Here is an 18,325-nt window from a genome sequence, read left to right on the forward strand (position 1 = left end):
AAAAGTCTCAGAGTCCTGATAGACTCATCATCTCACGCAGGTGGTAGAAGGGAGAAACTCTCTATGAACCTCCAAGTGCCGCCAACTTGCCGATGCAGCACCATTGGAAGCACCCGACCGCAGCGGACTCTGAGTCCGTCTGAAAACTTCGAGCCTCCGACCAGCCCCTCCGACACAGCCTCTCCGAGCACCATCCTCTGCCGAGCGCTTCGACCCCGCCCTGGATGCCGAGCAACAAGCAAAGCTGAGGTCTCGGGCCTTCTCCTCTGGAGATTCTGGACCACACAGTAGCAACAGTTTTTGTGGATGGTTGTGAAGGAAAAGCATTTCAGGGTGTATATTGTATACATTTCTCTGACATTAAATGTACCTTTGAAACCTTTGAATCAATACTATTTCTACATATCGATTGTGTCCCAATATGTCAAAGGATACAGTGATCACACCTTCAGGCCCTCCATTGGTTGGGGTCAACTGTGGATGTTGCGTCCCATCTGTCTATGTAATACACAAGCCAGGGCGGGTCAACAAGGAGAGCAAGCTGTTACCCATGCAGTAAGCTCCCCCTCTTCACACAGCTGATGAATCCAAAGCATCAGCAGAGACCGATACAGTTTGGCACTAGTGGCGTTGCAGGAGCTGCTCTCAACAAAGGACTGCGTTAGGGACTCTAACTCCAGATTTTTCCCTTGGGGTTTACTCCCAAAGCCTTCCCCATGAGTGGATATAGCCACAATGAGTCTGCACTGATATTGATCACAGCTGATTTACTTTTCCTCTCAAACCCATTCTCCTGTCTTGTTCTCATAACCTTGCACACCCTTCCTAGTCAAGAACTTATCAATTTCTGCTTCAAATATACCCCATGACTTGGTTTCCGCAGCCGTCTGTGGCAATGAATTCCACAGACTCACCACTCTCTGGCTAAAGAAATTCCTCTTCATCTTTCTTCTAAATAGGCATTCTTCTATTCAGACACTGTGCCCTCTGGTCCTAGAATCTATCACTATTGGAAACATCCTGTCCATGCTCACTCTATCTAGGCCTTTCAATATTTGGTAGGTAATGAGTAGACTATTATGAAACTCCAATTAGTTCACTAATGGTCTTTATGGATGGAAATTTGCTGCCTCTACCTGGTCAGGCTCAAACATGATTTCCAACACAAGAATATACAATGATTCCTGGTTAATTGGGATGACATCGGGACTATTACATTTTGGCTCAATTAAGCAGCTGTCCCAGTTAGTTGGGAATAGTTAAAAAAAAGTATAAAAAAAGACAAGCTACCATTTCACTGAGTAACACACTATGTAGTTAAATGAAATGCAGAACTAATTAGAACACTCCCAATGCCACCACGGTATGAAAAATCAGTGTATTAGATGATGATGATTATGAAGACACGTGAAGTCCTCTTTTATTGTCATTTAGTAATGCATGCATTAAGAAATGATACAATATTTCCTCCGGTGTGATATCACAAAAACAGGACAGACCGAGACAAAAAATCTGATAAAACCACATAATTATAACATATAGTTACAACAGTGCAACAATACCATAACTTGATGAAGAAGTCCATGAGCACAGTGAAGCTCAAAGTTTCTCAAATGTCCCACATCTCAGGCAGACGGGAGAAGGAAGAAAACTCTCCCTGCCATGCCGACCACAATCCGACTCTGAGTCATCTGAAAACTTCGAGCTCTGATTAGCTCTCCGACACCGAATACTGAGCGCCATCTCTGTCTGAATGATTCGACCTCCTTCTCGGTCGCCAAAAGCAGGCAAGGCCAGGGATTTTGAGGCCTACCCTCCGAAAGATTCCAGACCACACAGTAACGACAGCAGCGAACGGGCATTTCAGAAATTTCTCCAGATGTTCCTCTGTGCTTTCATGTCCATTCTCCATCAATAGTTTCTAATAGCTGTCGATGGATGAATTCATCCAGTGTACTCTGCCATGTCTATGATGTTCAGGGAGGGTTAGCACCTCTGGTGAAGGGGCGTGTGTCTTTTTGGGGACAGCTCAATCACCTTTGGTCCCCAGCAGACACTCAGCTCTCATCTGTCGCTCCAAGTAGCTGTTTGCAAGTGACAGTGGTCATATCCCACTTTACCGTTTCAACAGGTGGGCTAAACCAGGTGAGGGTAGCCGAAGGGCCTTGTACCCAGTGGAATAGGGACAAGCCTGTCCCAGCATGTGAAGTCAGTTCCGGCGGACTGGCAAATGAGATCAACAGTGAGATCCAACTGCCAATAAGGTGGCTCTGCAATATTTTGTGGAGAGAGAAGGGCATAATATGGCACGGAAGTCATGGTTATCCACTGTACCCAAGGAAGACCCCAGTTTGTGATGACTGTTCATATCACTGGACCCAGACTCATGAAGTCGAGAGAGTCAAACTGTCTCAGTACAACAGCTTTTCAGTTTTACAAGCTCTCCCACACAGGTGTCACTGTCATCATCAGATATGATGGACAACCAATATGCTCCATGTTCTTTTGATTGACTATAAATGACCAAAACTAGTACACATACCTAGTGCAGGTAATGGACTGTCTTCATATAATGCTTTCGACAATTGCATCCTCCAAATCTTCACTTTCATTGTAGCATTCAAGCCAATTGTCAATATCTTCAAATTACTCATAGCTCCTAACTTATTAAAGTAGTGAAATCATCTCATTTTCACTCCTGGTTATTTATGGCATCTTCAAGCCTGAATGTTTGAAACCACAGTGAGCAAAACAATTCTAAATTGCCTTACTGCTTATTTCTCACCAACTATCAATAACAAAAATCACTGCTTTTTGAACACAAGCACACACAACTGATGCTCTTTAAAAACTGTTTGCTCTAAGCATGGTGTGGTGTCTAACGGCCAGTAAAGTTCACGCGACTGATGCTAGTTAGAAACTGTTTGGCAACAGTCTCCTGTCCCAATTAAGCGGCATAGTATCTCAAAGAAATGAATAAAATCTTGATTAGTTCAATTTTAATCTCAATTTTCTCAATTAGTTTTTGTTCTTTAAGAGTTGTCCCAACCAAGTGGCTGCCTGATTGACCAATGGACTAATTAATCAGAATCCACTGTATTTAAATATCTTCTAAAGTGATATCATAAATCATTCAGTCCAAGAATAATTAGGGATGAGTAATAATGTTGGCCTAGCCAAAAACAATGTGGATGGACAAAATAAAATGTCATCGAACTCTCTTCCAAATCAGGTTTTCTTTGAATGGAAGGAGACTTGCGTTCTACTTATTGATGTAGTGATACAGCGTGGAGCAGGCCCTTCGAGCCCTATGAGCCACACCACCTTAGCAATACCAAAACCCTTAGTAACACGAACCTAATCACGGGACAAATTACAATGACCAATTAACCTACCTGGTATGTCTTTGGACCGTGGGAAGGTACCGGAGCACCTGGGGGTAAACCATGCATTCCATGGGGAAGACGTACAAAGACTTCTTACAGAATGACGTTGGAGTTGAACTCTGAGCTCTGAGCTGTAATAGTGTGGCACTAACCGCGTGGTAACCAAAGAATTCTGCTCACTCTTTGTTCATAAACGTAATCTCTTCATTCTGATACATCCCTTGTGGATATGTTCTGCATTTTGGTTAGTCCTTCAAGATTGTAAAGATCCTGAACTCTACATCAGACTCTAAGGAAGTAATAATACTTGCGTGTAGTGGGTTCAAGTGGTCCGCTAAATCACTATTGATTACTACTACTACTTCGACTCAGGCCTAGGGGCCTAATGCAAGGTAAGGCAAGGCACTATTGATTGCCTGCGTTACATCATTGTTCAAAGTCACAGTTGCATGTCCAAGCCCAACAACGTAGAATCATTTGGAGACATAGCATGGAAACAGCCCCTTCAGCCCATCAAGTCAATGCTCACTATCAACCACCCATTTATACTAATCCTACATCAACCCCATTTGTTTATTCTCCACACATTCTCATTTTTCTCCAACCTGCTGGTACACTAGGGGCAACTTATACTGGTCAATTAGCCAAGCAACACATACATTCTGCTATTGCCCACCGCTGTTGGCTGTTCCTTCAAATGCCTGGACCATCAGATCTAGAGTTCTATCCCTCGACTTTCTGCTTCTTTACATTTCCTCAAGATGCTACTTTAATCCAGGTTTATGGTCTATGATTTTGACGAGCTGTCTTAATGTCATATTAAATATCATGTTTGTTTGATAGCGCTCCTGTAAACCTCCTTGGGGTATTTCATTGCTTAATGGCAATGAATGGGTGAACATTTGAGGGGCATTTGATGGCTCTAGGCCTGTACTCGCTGGAGTTCAGAATAATGAGTGGAATCTCACTAAAACCTATCGAATAGTGAAAGGTCCCAGTAGAGTGGATGTGGAGAGGATGTTTCCTATAGTGGGGGAATCTAGAACCAGGAGGCACAGCCTCAGAATAGAAGCTTTAGAATACAGGTAAGGAGGAATTTCTTCAAGCAGAGGGTGGTGAATATATGGAATTCATTGCCACAGATGGCTGTGGAGGCCAAGTTACTGGGTATATTTAAAGCGGAGGTTGATTAGCAAGGATGTCAGATGTTATGGAGATAAGGCAGAAAAACGGGGTTGAGAGAGATGATAAATCAGCCATGATGAAATGATGGAACAGACTCGATGGGCCAAATGGCCTAAGTTTGCTTCTGGATCTTATGACCTAGTGTCATTTATGTTGTTATCAATGTTAAACTTTTTTCTCCTGTGTAAGCAAACCCAAGTGCCTTACACTGTGGATTAGCTTATCATCACAGTTTAACCCAGTGAAGAAGTTTATCCAAAATGTTTAATGTGAAACCTGTTCGATGGAAGTCAAAGGTATTAACCTGAATTTTTAACATCAGTAAATGTTTATAGAAAGTCCAACATAGTGCTATAAAAATGTTTAATTTTTCTTTTACACATCTATTTTTTCTTTTGCTTGGTAATGCATAAATATCTTCAATTTGGCAGTGGCTGTCTTATCCTTTGTACCATGCCTGGGATTATGGTTTCAGGTTGGTAATGTACCTGTATCGAACTAAGAACGACAGCATGGAACATTCCTGCTTTAGAAAGGCTAAAGAAAAAAGAACACATTCTCTGATAAATTATTCTCCCTGCAATGCGATCATATTGTGCATAATTATGGATAATAAGAAAAACAAATAATTTGAAAACTTACTTCATCACAAGTATATAGCCTGCATACATCAGGATCAGGATAAGGCCTTCCCACCTCAAAGAAATAAACAAGATATCCATGGTTAGGGAATAAAACTGGAACAATACATTACACTGTAATCAATATGTGGATTAAGCACCCTTTGAAGCAATCAGCCTGGAGACATTTGTGGGGATGATCAGTTCTAATACCTACTTATTTACTGGTAACTGAACAGTACTTTGGCCCTTCTATTCTTGCTCTGTGAATGCCGGAATCTGAGCTTGAGGATTGATATCATTGCCATTGGCTTTCAAAACATTGAGAAAACTTAAACACAAGAGATTCTGCAGATGCTGGAAATCCAGAGTAACACGCATTGGAGGAACCCAGCAGGTCAGGCAGTACTGTATCTATTGAAAAGAGTAAACAAATGACGTTTTGGTCCGAGACCTTTCATCAGGACTGGAAAGGAAGGGGGAAGATGCCAGAATAAGAAGTTGGGGGAAGGGGAAGGAGGACTAGCTAGAAGGTGAAAGGTGAACTCAGGTGGGTAGGAAAGATACAGGGCTGGAGAAGGAGGAATCTGATAGGGGAGGAGGGTGGACCAGAGAAGAAAGGGAAGGAGAGGGGGGACGCGGGGGAGGTGATAGGCAGGTGAGAAGAGGTAAGAGGCAAGAGTGGGGAATAGAAAAAGAGGGAAAGGAGAGGGAAAAAATTACCGGAAGGACAAATTGATGTTCATGCCATTGTACTGGGGGCTACCTAGATGGAAACTTTCCCATTTATGAAAGCAAACAGTTAAACTATCCAAGGGCACATTGAACTGAATCACCATATTCATGGTGAAGCGCCGGATCATCACTTGGCAAAAACCTATGCTGGCCTACCAGAGTTTCAAAACTTGACATGCTGGACCAAACATTCATCACTTCATTTTGTAGCAGAACACAATGTTACAACAAGCCATGCTATCAGATGTATGAAAGACTTAATGGACAACAGTGGAGCTCTAATCACAAGGCATATATATTTTTGACACTAGCTGGATCTCTGTCTAGAAAAGAAGAAATCAAAGATGTATTTGCAAATTGTTATTGATGTATTTATACCATTATCATTGTGACACAGGTAGATAGGGTAATGAAGAAGGTGTCTGGCATACTTGCCCTGATCAGTCAAGGCACTGATCACGGGAAATAGGGTGTGATGGTACAAATGAACAGATTATTGTTGAGATTGGACTTGTGGTATTGTGTGCAATACAATTCTCACATTGCCCACCTCTGGGAAGGATATCATTAAGCTGGAAATGGCATGTAAAAATTCACGAGAATGTTATCCAGGTCTGGAAGGCTTGAGTTATAAAGAGAAGCTGAATGGGCTCGGACTTCTCTCCCTGAAGGTTGAGAAGTGACCTTATTAAAGTACATAAACTCATGATGGGTGGATGGCCACAGTCTTTTCCCAGGGCAGAGGAGATGAAAATTAGAGAGCATAGATTTAAAATGAGAGGGTAAAAAAAAATTAAAGGGGACCTGGGGGGCAAGTAGAGGGCAGTTGTGCTGCCAGAGTCTTGGGGAAGTAGGTAGGATTACAATGTTTATCATTTGGTCAGGTTCATAGATAGAAAAGGACTGGAGGGATAGGGGCCAAATGTGGGTAAATGGGACAAAATTAGGAAGATACGTTAGTTGGAATGGATGAGTTGGGCGAAAGGGCCTTTTTCCAAGCCATATGCCTCTATGACTATTGTGTAAAAACTCAAGATCCTTTGATTAGTAAAGTTTAATTCCCCTAAGTTGTCAATAATTTATAGCTACATCATTTCATGTTAAAACTTTAAAGGTAATCATTAATTCAGACTACTTACCAATCAATTTTCTCATCATACATGAACTGCAAAAAAAGAAAGTAATTAAATAATTTCACTAACCTTCTTCTCATTTCACAGAGTTTGAGAAAAACAATTTTGCAGTGTTGCCATTCTGAAACACACTTTTCATTGTAGTCACTAGTTCAAACCTGAACTTCCTTGATTGATAGCCACAGATATACTGTAACTTGTAAAGTAACTCCTCCTTTAGAAAACTAGGTGACTTGCCCACTAAGGCAAAGGTTTCATATAATAGAACCCAAAGCACAGAAGTTAAAGAGAGCAGAGAAATGAAACTGACTTAAATAGAAACAGAACAAGAAAAGAGAGCACGGGATTGAAATACTCGGGGAATAGAATCCAGAGTAGGTTTGCACATATGGCTGTCAAATCTAACCACCCCTTCTGAGAGACATCTTTTGGATAAAATAAGAATGCAGTTTGCAGATGGGTACAAGATAGTCCTGTTATACTATTGGAAGAAGCTGAGGAAGGTTCTTCTCGTTGTCCAGACAAATCATTTAGTCAACAGGTTATCAGTCATTATTTCATGGCCGGTTGTGGGACATTCATGTGTGTACAATAATGTTAATAGGATCTAGTGCTTTCCCGGTGTATATGCCGAATAAACTCTTCTTTGGCTTCCAGCCAGGTACAGGTATCGACCGTAACAGGCGATTTGATGACAAACTCCGCCATCTTCATCAGGGATGATGTCTGGGCATGTCTTGTCCTGTGATATTTATACCCCCGTCATCCGTTCCTCCTGATTGGTTAGTCCTTATCCAATCATGTTTCCACCGTCCTACCTTGCTTACAATCGAATTCCAGTTTTTACTTACAGTGAGATCTTTGTCTTTGTTAAAATTCTTTTCCTCTAGATTTATTTCAATGGCTTCCTTCACCAGACGGTCCCAAAAGCCAATGGTACGGTTCAATAGTTTCGTGCTCTCAAAGTCAGTCCTAGGGCCATTGCAAATGCAGTATTACGCTTACCTGATTTCTCCAGGTAACCCAAATGTATGCATCTCCTGTGCTCCTTGATGCTGGTTTCCACTGTGCATCAGTGTCTGGCCGATATACGCTGTTCTGCATTCACAGGGAGTCCTGTAAATGACAGCCATCCTGAATCCCAGGTCAACTTTGACCCACGGTAGCTGTGATTTGAGCTTTCTTACAGGTTTGTGGATGGTATTGATCCAGTATTTCTTCAGGATTCTGGCGATCCTTCCAGAAACTGTGGAAATTTAGGGAAGACAGGCGGTAGTAATGGGTTCCTCCTCATTGTTAGGTTTCCTGGATTTTCTGTCAGCTCTTTTAAGGGCCCGATTGATTTCTTTCACTTTATAGCCATTCTGTAGGAACATTGTGTGTAATCACCTTATTTCCTCGTGAAGACTCTCCGGGTTCAAAATAGTTTAAAAGGGCTGATGGAAAAACTAGGAAACCTAACGATGAAGAGGAACCCTTCACTACTGCCTGTCTTCCTGATATTTCCACAGTTTCTGGAAGGATTGCCAGAACCTTGAAGAAGTACCAGATTAATACCATCCACAAACCTGTAAGGAAACTCAATTCACAGCTTATGCAGGTCAAAGATGACCTGGGATTCAGGACGGATGGCATTTACAGGATACCCTGTGAATGCAGAGCAGTGTATATCAGCATGGTGGAGACCCTCGTCAAGGAGCACAGGAGGTGCATCCATTTGGGAAACCTGGAGAAATCAGGTAAGCGTAATACTGCATTTGCAATGGCCCTAGGACTGACTTTGACAGCACGAAACTATTGAGCCGTACCATTGGCTTTTGGGACTGTCTGGTGAAGAAAGCCATTGAAATAAAACTAGAGGAAAAGAATTTTAACAACGGCAAAGGTCTCACTCTAAGTCAAAACTGGAATTCGATTGTATACAAGGTGGGAAAACAGAAACCTGATTAGATGAGGACTAATCAATCAGGAGGGATGAATGACAGGGGTATAAACACTAACGGACTAGACATGTCCAGGCATCATTCCTGATGAAGATGGCAGTCTGTGATCGAAACGTCAGTTAAAATCAATACCTGTACTCTGCTGGAAACCTGAGAATAGTTTATTCATAATAATGTTAATATTTCAAAAATATACTCAGTAGCCACTTTGTTAAGCACCTCCTGTATCTAATGAAGTGGCCACTGAGTGTACGTCTATGGTCTTCTGCTGCTTCTGCAGCCCATTCAAGGTTTGACGTGTTGTGCATTCAGAGATGCTATTCTGCACATCACTGTTGTAATGTGTGATTATTGCAGCTTCTGTTGCCTTCCTGTCAGCTTGAACCAGTTTGGCCATTCTCGTCTGCACTCTCTCAATAACAAGATGTTTTCACCCACACAACTGCCATTTACTGGATTTTTTTTTGTTTTTCACACCGTTCTCTGTAAACTCTAGAGACTGTTGTGCGTGAAAATCCCAGGAGATCGGCAGTTTCTGAGATACTCAAACCACCCTGTCTGGCACCAATAATTATTCTATGGTCAAAGTTACTTAGATCACATTTTTTTGTTATTCTGCTGTTTGGTCTGAACAGCAACTAAACCTCCTGGCCATGTCTGTGTGCTTTTATGCATTGAGTTGCTGCCACATGATTGGCTGATTAGATATTTGCATTAACGAGCAAGTGTACCAATGTACCTAATAAAGTGGCTGCTGAGAGTATTTCATGAGCTGTAAAGATGTTTGAAAACATCATGATACAGATGATATGTTTTGAAATTACCACTTTCTTTTCCAGACATCTAATCAAAGCAGAATATTTGATGACAAATATGTTAACTTTGCCATCACCCAACCCAATTTTGTACATTATTTTGGTTTTTACTGTGTCAATCTTCATGATTATTTCATAAAACTTATTTGAATTATTACCGACACTGTCGTTTCAGCTCTGCTTGACACGCAAAGCTTTGCGTCATTCTTACCGGAATATTAACATTTGCAAATACTTTACTGATAGTCCTATCTATATTCCATATTTGTAGCAGATACTTATCAAGATGATATGTATTGCTATAAAACATGTGTCACTTCATTGTAAAACAGTGAAAACTGCTCACTTCAACTCTGTCCTTAGGAATTAATTTTCTTCCAGTCATTGTCATGTAGAGCTCAGAGTGAAGTCGCAAAAGAACTTGCCATTTATTGACAATCTGCCATTGAGATGTTCTGCTGGTTTCCAGCTATCTTTTTGACAGCTCGGTGTATAAATAGCCAGATTCATATATAAATAGCTAGATTCAAGGCAGTCAAAAAGACTTCCAGTGCCGAAGTCTGCATATCTGAAGAGAGAATTTTTAAAGCCAAATGCATAGAGCCTTGTGGAATGGAAATTTCACGTTTTATATACAGCTGTGTAGAAAGTAAAAGGAAAGTATAAATTTTATTATGATAAAGCTATATCATGGACCAGCTTCATGACTCCAGTTCTCTGTAATTTTCTTAATTTTGAGTTAACCTTCACAGCCTCTCTAAGAGGTGTACAGTATTTTCATAAGATGTCATTAAGAAAGCAGATGCTGTTTTATAAATACTGGCATTGAAAGTAGGTGACTATGATAAACCTTTACAAAATACTGGTTCAGCTGCACGGAAACATCTGAACTGGGTGCTGTACTTTAGAGAAACAACTAAGTGTTTCAGAGAGGGTACAAGAATTTAATAAAATGTTTCTAGGGGTGAGGAAGTTGAATTATGTGGATATACCAAAACAAAAACTGGGTTGTCCTCCTTGGAACTGATGCAGTTGCAAAGAGACATTTTAAATATCTTGTTTACTGCATAAATAGAGAAAAACTGTTACCATTGACAATCACGAACATAGAATCTGTTGAATTGTCTAATAGTAGAGGGCATATATTTAAAATGAGGGGGTTAAGTTAAAGGAGCTGTACGAGTCAAGTTTTTTTTACACAGTAAGTGGTGGGTGTCCGGAATGTGCTGCCGGGGTGGTAGTAGAGGCACTTAAGAGGCTCTTAGACAGGCAAATGACTGTGCAGAAAATGGAGGGACATGGAAATTATGTGGGCAAAGGGATTAGTTTAGTTAGACATTTAATTACGAGTTTAATTAGTTCAGCTCAACTTCCTTGTCTGAAGGACCTATTCCTGTAATGTACTGTTCTAAGTCTAAATTAGGTCATCAGCAGCAGAATTACAAATGACACAAAGGAAAATAATTTATGCAGTGAATGCTTATGCTGTGGAAGGCCTGCAATGGGTAGCGATGGAGGCAGATTCAATTGCAGCTTAATAAGCATCCTAAAGGAAAGTTTCACAAAAATTGCTATTCCACTTGGATATAACCACATGTATAATACATCATGCAAGCCTATAATAAACTCTTTCCATGGATCAGTTTCTCAAAATGGATGAGAAGCTTCCCACCATTTCACTGTTGATTAGTTTGCCCAACAGTAATGAAATAAAGATCTCTATGAAAGAATTCACTTCCCTGCCCAAGAAACCAAGAACAATGATCAAATCACTACAACCATCAATGGACCCATGGAGAGGGGCTGAATGGATTGCTCTAACATGGAACCTGATGGACTGATTGGTTTTCTTTAACGATTTAACCATTCTGCAAATATTACTGAAAACAGATAATGGTAGAAATGCTCAAAGGAAGAAAATTGTTTCTGTAGAGAATATTGGGGAAAGCTACTGACCAGCAATACTATCTCTATTTTTCTCTTTAGAGACGTTACTGAAATTGAATGTGATTTTAGTATTTCCTGTTTCAGCTCCTTTGATCATTTTAGTGACCTGATCCTTGTTCTTGGTTTCTTGGGAAGGGAAGAGAATTCTTTCATAAGGATCTTCCTTTGATCACTATTGAGCCAAGCTAATCAACAGTGAATTGGATTTGAATTGGAACTTTGTACTATGGACTCTATTTTCCAGTCTTATAGTTCTTATATTCTGTGTTTTTTTGCCTGATCTTCACAATTTTTTATTGTGCGGGTAGGGGGATTTGGGGGTTGATCTGCCTAATCCATTTTGTTTGTTTTTTTGGGCGGGAGGAAGGATTTAGGGGTTGACGTGCCTGATCTGTTTTGTTTGTTTTTAGTGAGGTGAGGTAGATTTGGGGGTTGACGTGGCTGTTCCGTTTTTGTTCATTTTTTTGTGGGGAGATGGGATTTGGGGGTTGGTGATTGTACTGCCTTTCCTTTCTCTTTCTTTCTTGGTTTCACGGCTACCAAGAGAATTGAAGAATTTCAGAGTTGTATACTTTGATAATAAATGACCTTTGAACCTTTGATATAAATCAATACATCAGACTAACACCCATTTTGAGAAACTGCTGTATGGAAAGAATTAGTTAAAGGCTTGCAGGATATATTACACATACAGTTACATCTTAGTGGAATTAACAATTTTCTTGTGAAATCCATTCCATTTGTGGAACTTTATTTTGCATCAATAATTTTGGAGCAATAATGTCTTTTAAATTCTAGAAAAAGTTTCTTCCCCAAGAAGAGTAAGCCTTCTATCTTGGATCTGCAGAAAAGCATTCACTCTAGTCACTATAATGATTAGGGCACTACAATACGTCATAGAAGGAACTGACACTAGCCAACTGATGTTTTAAGGATGCATGAAATATACTTAAGAACATCAGAAATAGGAGCAGGAGTAGGCCATCTGGCCCATTGAGCCTGCTCCACCATTCAATAAGATCATGGCTGATCTGGCCATGGACTCATCTCCACTTACCTGCCTTTTCCCCATAACCTTTAATTCCCCTACTATGCAAAAATCTATCCAACCTTGTCTTAAATATATTTACTGAGGTAGCCTCCACTGCTTCATTGGCTTATTCTATCAAAAGAAAATTCTTATTTTCCCAGATGTCAGTGCCTGTACCTGTTCTAGCTCCTAAGCATTTGTAAGGATGACAATTCTGATAAAACTGATGTGAATTTTGAAGCTGGAAGAATTTTCCGTAGTTTGCCCTGCATTAAAACAGAGAAATTGAGCATGGTGTCCTGAGCTGCATATATTTCAATGGAAGAAGTATCGTAGGAAAGGCGGATGAGCTCAGGGCATGGATCAACATCTGGAATTATAGCATTGTAGCCACTAGCAAGACTTGGTTGCAGGAGGGGCAGGACTCGCAGCTCAATATTCTGGAGTTCTGTTGTTTTAGATGTGAAAGAGCAGGAGGGATTAGAGGAGGAGGGGTGACATTGCTAATCAGAGAAAATGTCACAGCAGTGCTCCATCAGGACAGACTGGAGAACTCGTCTAGTGAGACGTTGTGGGTGGAACTGGGAAATAAGAAAGGTATGACTACATTAACGGGACTATATTACAGACCATCCAACAGTCCTAATGATTTTGAGGAACAAATTTGTAAAGAGATTGCAGACTGTTGCAAGAAACATGTTGATGTACTGTAGTAGGTGATTTTTAACTTTCCACATATTGAAGAGGACTCCCATTCTATAAAAGGACTAGGTGGGATAGAGTTTGTCAAATGTGTTCAGGAAAGTTTCCTTCATCTGTATGTAGAAGTCCCAATGAGAGAGCATGCCATACTGGATCTGCTATTAGGGAATGAGGCAGGCCAGGTGACAGAATTTTGTGTAGGGGAACGTTTTGCATTTCATGACCACAATGTCAATGGTTTCAACGTACGTATGCAAAAACATAGGTCTGGTCTGTGGGTTAAGATTCTAAACTGGAGAAAGGCCAATTTTGACCGTATCAGAAATGATCTGGCAAGTGTGGATTGGGACAGGCTGTTTTCTGGCAAAGGTGGACTTGGTAAGTGAGAGGGCTTCAAAAGTGCAATTTTGAGAATACAAAGCTTGTATGCCCCTGTCAGAATAAAAGGTAAAGATAGCAAGTGAAGGGAACCTTGGTTTTCAATTTCTTTTTCCTGATTAAGAGGAAAAATGGAGGTGCAAAGCCGGGATAGTGAGGGAGAAATAAATGAGGTGCTTATGGAGTATAAGAAATGCGGGAGAACACTTCAGAAAGAAATCAGAAGGGCTAAAAGAAGGCATTAAGTTGCTCTAACAAACAACATGAAGGAGAATCCTGAGGGGTTCTACAGATATATTAAGAGCAAAAGGATTGCAAGGAACAAAATTGGTCCTCTGGAGGACCAGAATGGTGATCCACTTGTGGATCCAAAACAGATGGGGGAGATCTTAAGTGAATTCTTTGCGTCTGTATTTACTCAGAAGATGGACACAGAGTCTACACAAGCGAGGCAAAGTGGCATCATCATCATGCACCCTGTACAGATTACAGAGAAGGAGGCCTTTGCTATCCTGAGGCAAATCAGGGTAGATAGATTCCCTGGGCCTGACAAGGTCTTCCCTCAGACCCTATGGGAGGCAAGTGCAGAAAAAACCAGGGCCCTAGAGAGATACTTAACTCATTCTTAGCAACAGGTGAGGTACTGGAGCACTGGAGGATAGCCAATGTTGTTCCACTGTTAAAAAAGGCTCTAAGCATAAACCAGGAAATTATTGGCCGGAGAGTCTGACGCCAGTTGTGGGAAGGTTATTGGAAGGTATACTAAGGGACGGAATTATAAGTATTTGGATAGACATGGACTGATCAAGGATAGTTAGCATGGCTTCATGCATGGTAGATCATATCCAACCAATCTTATACAGTTTTTCGAGCAAGTAGACAGGAAAGTGGATGAAGGTAAGGCAGCGGATGTTGTCTACATGGGCTTTAGCAGGGTCCTTGACAAGATCCTGCATGGAAGGTCCGTCAAGAAGGTTCAGTCACTTGACATTCAGGATGAGGTAGTAAATTGGATTAGGTATTGGCTTTGTGGGAGAAGCCGGGGAGTGGTAGTAGATGGTTGCTTCTCTGACCGGAGGCTTGTGAATAATGCTGTGCTGCAGGGATCGGTGTTGACTTATTTGTTGTTGGTCATCTATATCAATGATCTGGATGATAATGCTGGTAACTGATTCAGCAAGTTTGCAGATTACACCAAGAGTTGGGGGTGTAGTGGACAACAAGGAAGGCTATCATGGCTTGCAGAGGGATCTGCACCTGCTGGAAAAATTGGCTGAAAAATAGCAGATGCAATTTAATGCAGACAAGCGTGAGATTTTGTACCAGTAGGGCCAGCCATGGTAGGTGTAGCACTGTGAACGGTAGTGCACTGAGGAATGCGGTAGAACAAAATGATCTGGGAACACAGGTCTATAATTTATTGAAAGTGGTGTCACAGGTAGAGGGGGTTGGAAACAAAGCTTTTGGCACATTGGCCTTCATAAATCAATGTACTGGGTACAAGAGATGGGATGTTATGTTGAAGTTGTATAAGACATTGGTGAAGCCTAATTTGGAGTATAGTGTGTAGTTTTGGTCACCTACCTACAGGAAAGATGTAAATACGGTTGAAAGGGTACAGAGAAAATGTACAAGGATTTTGCTGGGTCTGGAGGACATGAGTTATAAGGAAAAACTGGATAGGTTAGGACTGTATTCCTTAGAATGTAGAAGATTGAAAGGAGATTTTTTTTTAGATGTATACAAAATTATAAGATGTACAGATAGGGTAAATGCAAATGGGCTTCTTCCACTGAGATTGGGTGGGACTACAACCAGAGGTGATGGGTTAGGGGTGAAAGGTGAAAAGTTTAAGGGGCACATGAGGGGGAACTTCTTCACTCAGCGGGTCGTGAGAGTGTGGAATGAGCTGCCAGCACAAGCGGTGCACGTGAGCTTGATTTCAATGTTTAAGAGAAGTTTGGATAGGTACATGTATGGTAGGGATATGGAAGGCTATGGTCCCAGTGCAGATTGATGTGAGTAGGCAGTTTTAATGATTCTGGCATGAACTAGATGGGCCAAAGGGCCTGCTTCTGCGTTGTACTTCTCTATAACTCTATGACTTTAAGTGACCAATCGGTGTAGAAGCTTTTCACCAAAACAGGACGACTATAAGGAAGAGCACTTCATCTCCTGATCAGCTACTTTATAGTCTTCCAGACTCAATAATTAGTTCAAAAATTTCTAGTTACGTTTACTTCTTCCAGTTTAGCTATGATCATTTATGATCATCTTATTATTACTTTCTTCCTCTTGAGCTATCATCATTTTCATGAATTAAACAAGTAGAAGGGGACTGGTAAACTGTTGAATTAAACACTTGATTTTTGTGCACAAGTGCATTTAGTTATAGCTGTCAATTACATCATATCACCATAGATGGGTATGATTTCCACTCATCTTACATCAATAGAAATACCAGGGTAAGGAAGTTGCAGATATATCAATGGTAAATCATTTCTCAAGATGTATTGTTAAGCCAAATCTAATTAATATTTTGTACATAAGCACAAAAAAGGAAGCCAAAATTCAAAAATAGCGAGCTGAAGTAAAACCAATTCTATAAAAATATTCTGCATGTTGAAATCATTGCCCAGATGCAGCCTGTATTACAGTGATTCAGGCCTTGAATTTCCAGCATCTGCAGAATTCCTGTTGATTACAGTTATTCAGTTAGGTTTCGGGGTGTGGAGGAGTGAGAAGGGCAAGGAGCTGGTGGTGCAGCATTGCAGGACCTGACACAGCAATGGACCTAATTACTGACACAGAGCTCGGAGGACTATGCCGGCTCTTCTTGGCTACTAATCATCTGCTACTTGACCACTTTCCATTTATAGCTCTCAGTAACTTGTATTGAAAGTAGATTAAACAGAGAAGACATCTTTCATATGCAGTACATGCTGATGTATTTTACCTAAGTTAAGTGTACACAGTGAGAGGCCTTCCATTTCGGCTTCTATCTGTGAACTTTCCTGCTGTCAGCCATGTATCTTTCTACACCTCATTTTTCAGATATTAATTTTACCACGAGTCTCCCTGATGGATCTGTTCCTGAACCTTTTGAAAGCAGCTACTGTTGTTTTCTTCACAGACATTTCTCTCAAGAAGTCTTCCTGGCTTACTTGTTCTGAAATCCTTTGAAAATGTGACTAACCATCTGTTACATTTTTTCTTATTTCACATTTAATGGATCCCCTTGCTACACAGGTCACTGAAATGGCATTTTAACAGCTCACGTTTGATGCTTTCTTTGTCACTTACTTCCCTGTGCTTGCAATTTTTTTTTAGCTAATCCCGAGACATCAAAATCTTACAAGTTTTGCCTTCTCGTGTGGCACCACAAAACTGTCAGATATTATCCTTTAATTCTCCAGGACATCTTGATCTTTGGATGATCTACAGACTCAGTCACAGAAACATGAATGAACCTTGGGTGTGCTTCTCTGTAACTCAACCACTACTGAAACTACAATAAACACTCGGTGGCCACTTTACCTCCTGTACCTAATAAAGTGGCAACTGAGTGTATGTTCCTGGTCTTCTGCAAGTAGCCTATTTACTTCAAGGTTCAATGTGTTGTGTATTCAAAGATGCTCTTTCGCACACCACTGTTGTAATGTGTGGTTATTTCAGGTTACTTTATTATTATTTATTTTATTTCTTACATCCAAGGGAGTAAAAATCTTCATGTTGTGTCTCCGTCGCAATGCACAAGCAATAAGGAAAGGAAATGTGGGAGGACATTGGCCAAACACTAAGACTGTATACATAATTGTTTTGTATACCTGTATGTACAGTCAGATACGCAATCAGATCAGCGTGTATTGATAAATCTGATGGCCTGGTGAAAGGAGCTGTCCTGGAAATTGATGGTCCTGGTCTTAATATTGCCTTTCTGTCAGCTTGAACCAGTTTGGCCATTCTCTTCTGACCTCTCTCATTAACAAGGCACTTTTGCCCACAGACATGTCGTTTACTGGGTGAATTTTGTTTCTTGCACCATCCTTTGTAAACTCTAGCGACTGTTGTGTATGAAAATCCCAGGAGGTCAGCAATTTCTGAGTTACTCAAACCACCCTGTCTGGCACCACCGATCAAAGTCACTTACATCATATTTCAGCCACATTCTGATGCTTTGTCTGACCAACAGCTGAACCTCTGTACCATGACTGCATGACTCTGTATTGAGTTGCTGCCACATGATTGGCTGATTAGATTTTAGCATTAACGAGCAGGTGTACTGGTACTGGCGTACCAAATGAAAGTGACCACTGAGTATATGCACAAAGGTTTATAACTGAGTTCTAAACAGGATGGAGAGGTCCAAGGAATGTCATGACTGAGCACATGAAGGCCAGCAAGGATGTTGTGAGGACTTCCAGTTGGCAGTAACATCTCTCTCATTGGGC

At 40.9% G+C, this 18,325-nt stretch overlaps 1 protein-coding gene across 1 annotated transcript in view; it reads right to left on the bottom strand.

Moving 5' to 3' along the window:
• The window catches only part of LOC134353043 (sodium/potassium/calcium exchanger 4-like), a 349,369-nt gene that overhangs the window by 61,599 nt on the left and 269,445 nt on the right, over positions 1-18,325 (bottom strand). The window contains exons 8-9 of the mRNA XM_063060914.1: positions 7,066-7,091; positions 5,214-5,267 (exon numbers count right to left, since the gene is read on the bottom strand). Coding sequence (XP_062916984.1) covers positions 5,214-5,267; positions 7,066-7,091 — 80 coding nt within the window. The remainder of the gene's footprint in view (positions 1-5,213; positions 5,268-7,065; positions 7,092-18,325) is intronic.

The sequence above is a fragment of the Mobula hypostoma genome, chromosome 1, assembly GCF_963921235.1.
Source record: "Mobula hypostoma chromosome 1, sMobHyp1.1, whole genome shotgun sequence".
Lineage (NCBI taxonomy): Eukaryota > Metazoa > Chordata > Chondrichthyes > Myliobatiformes > Myliobatidae > Mobula > Mobula hypostoma.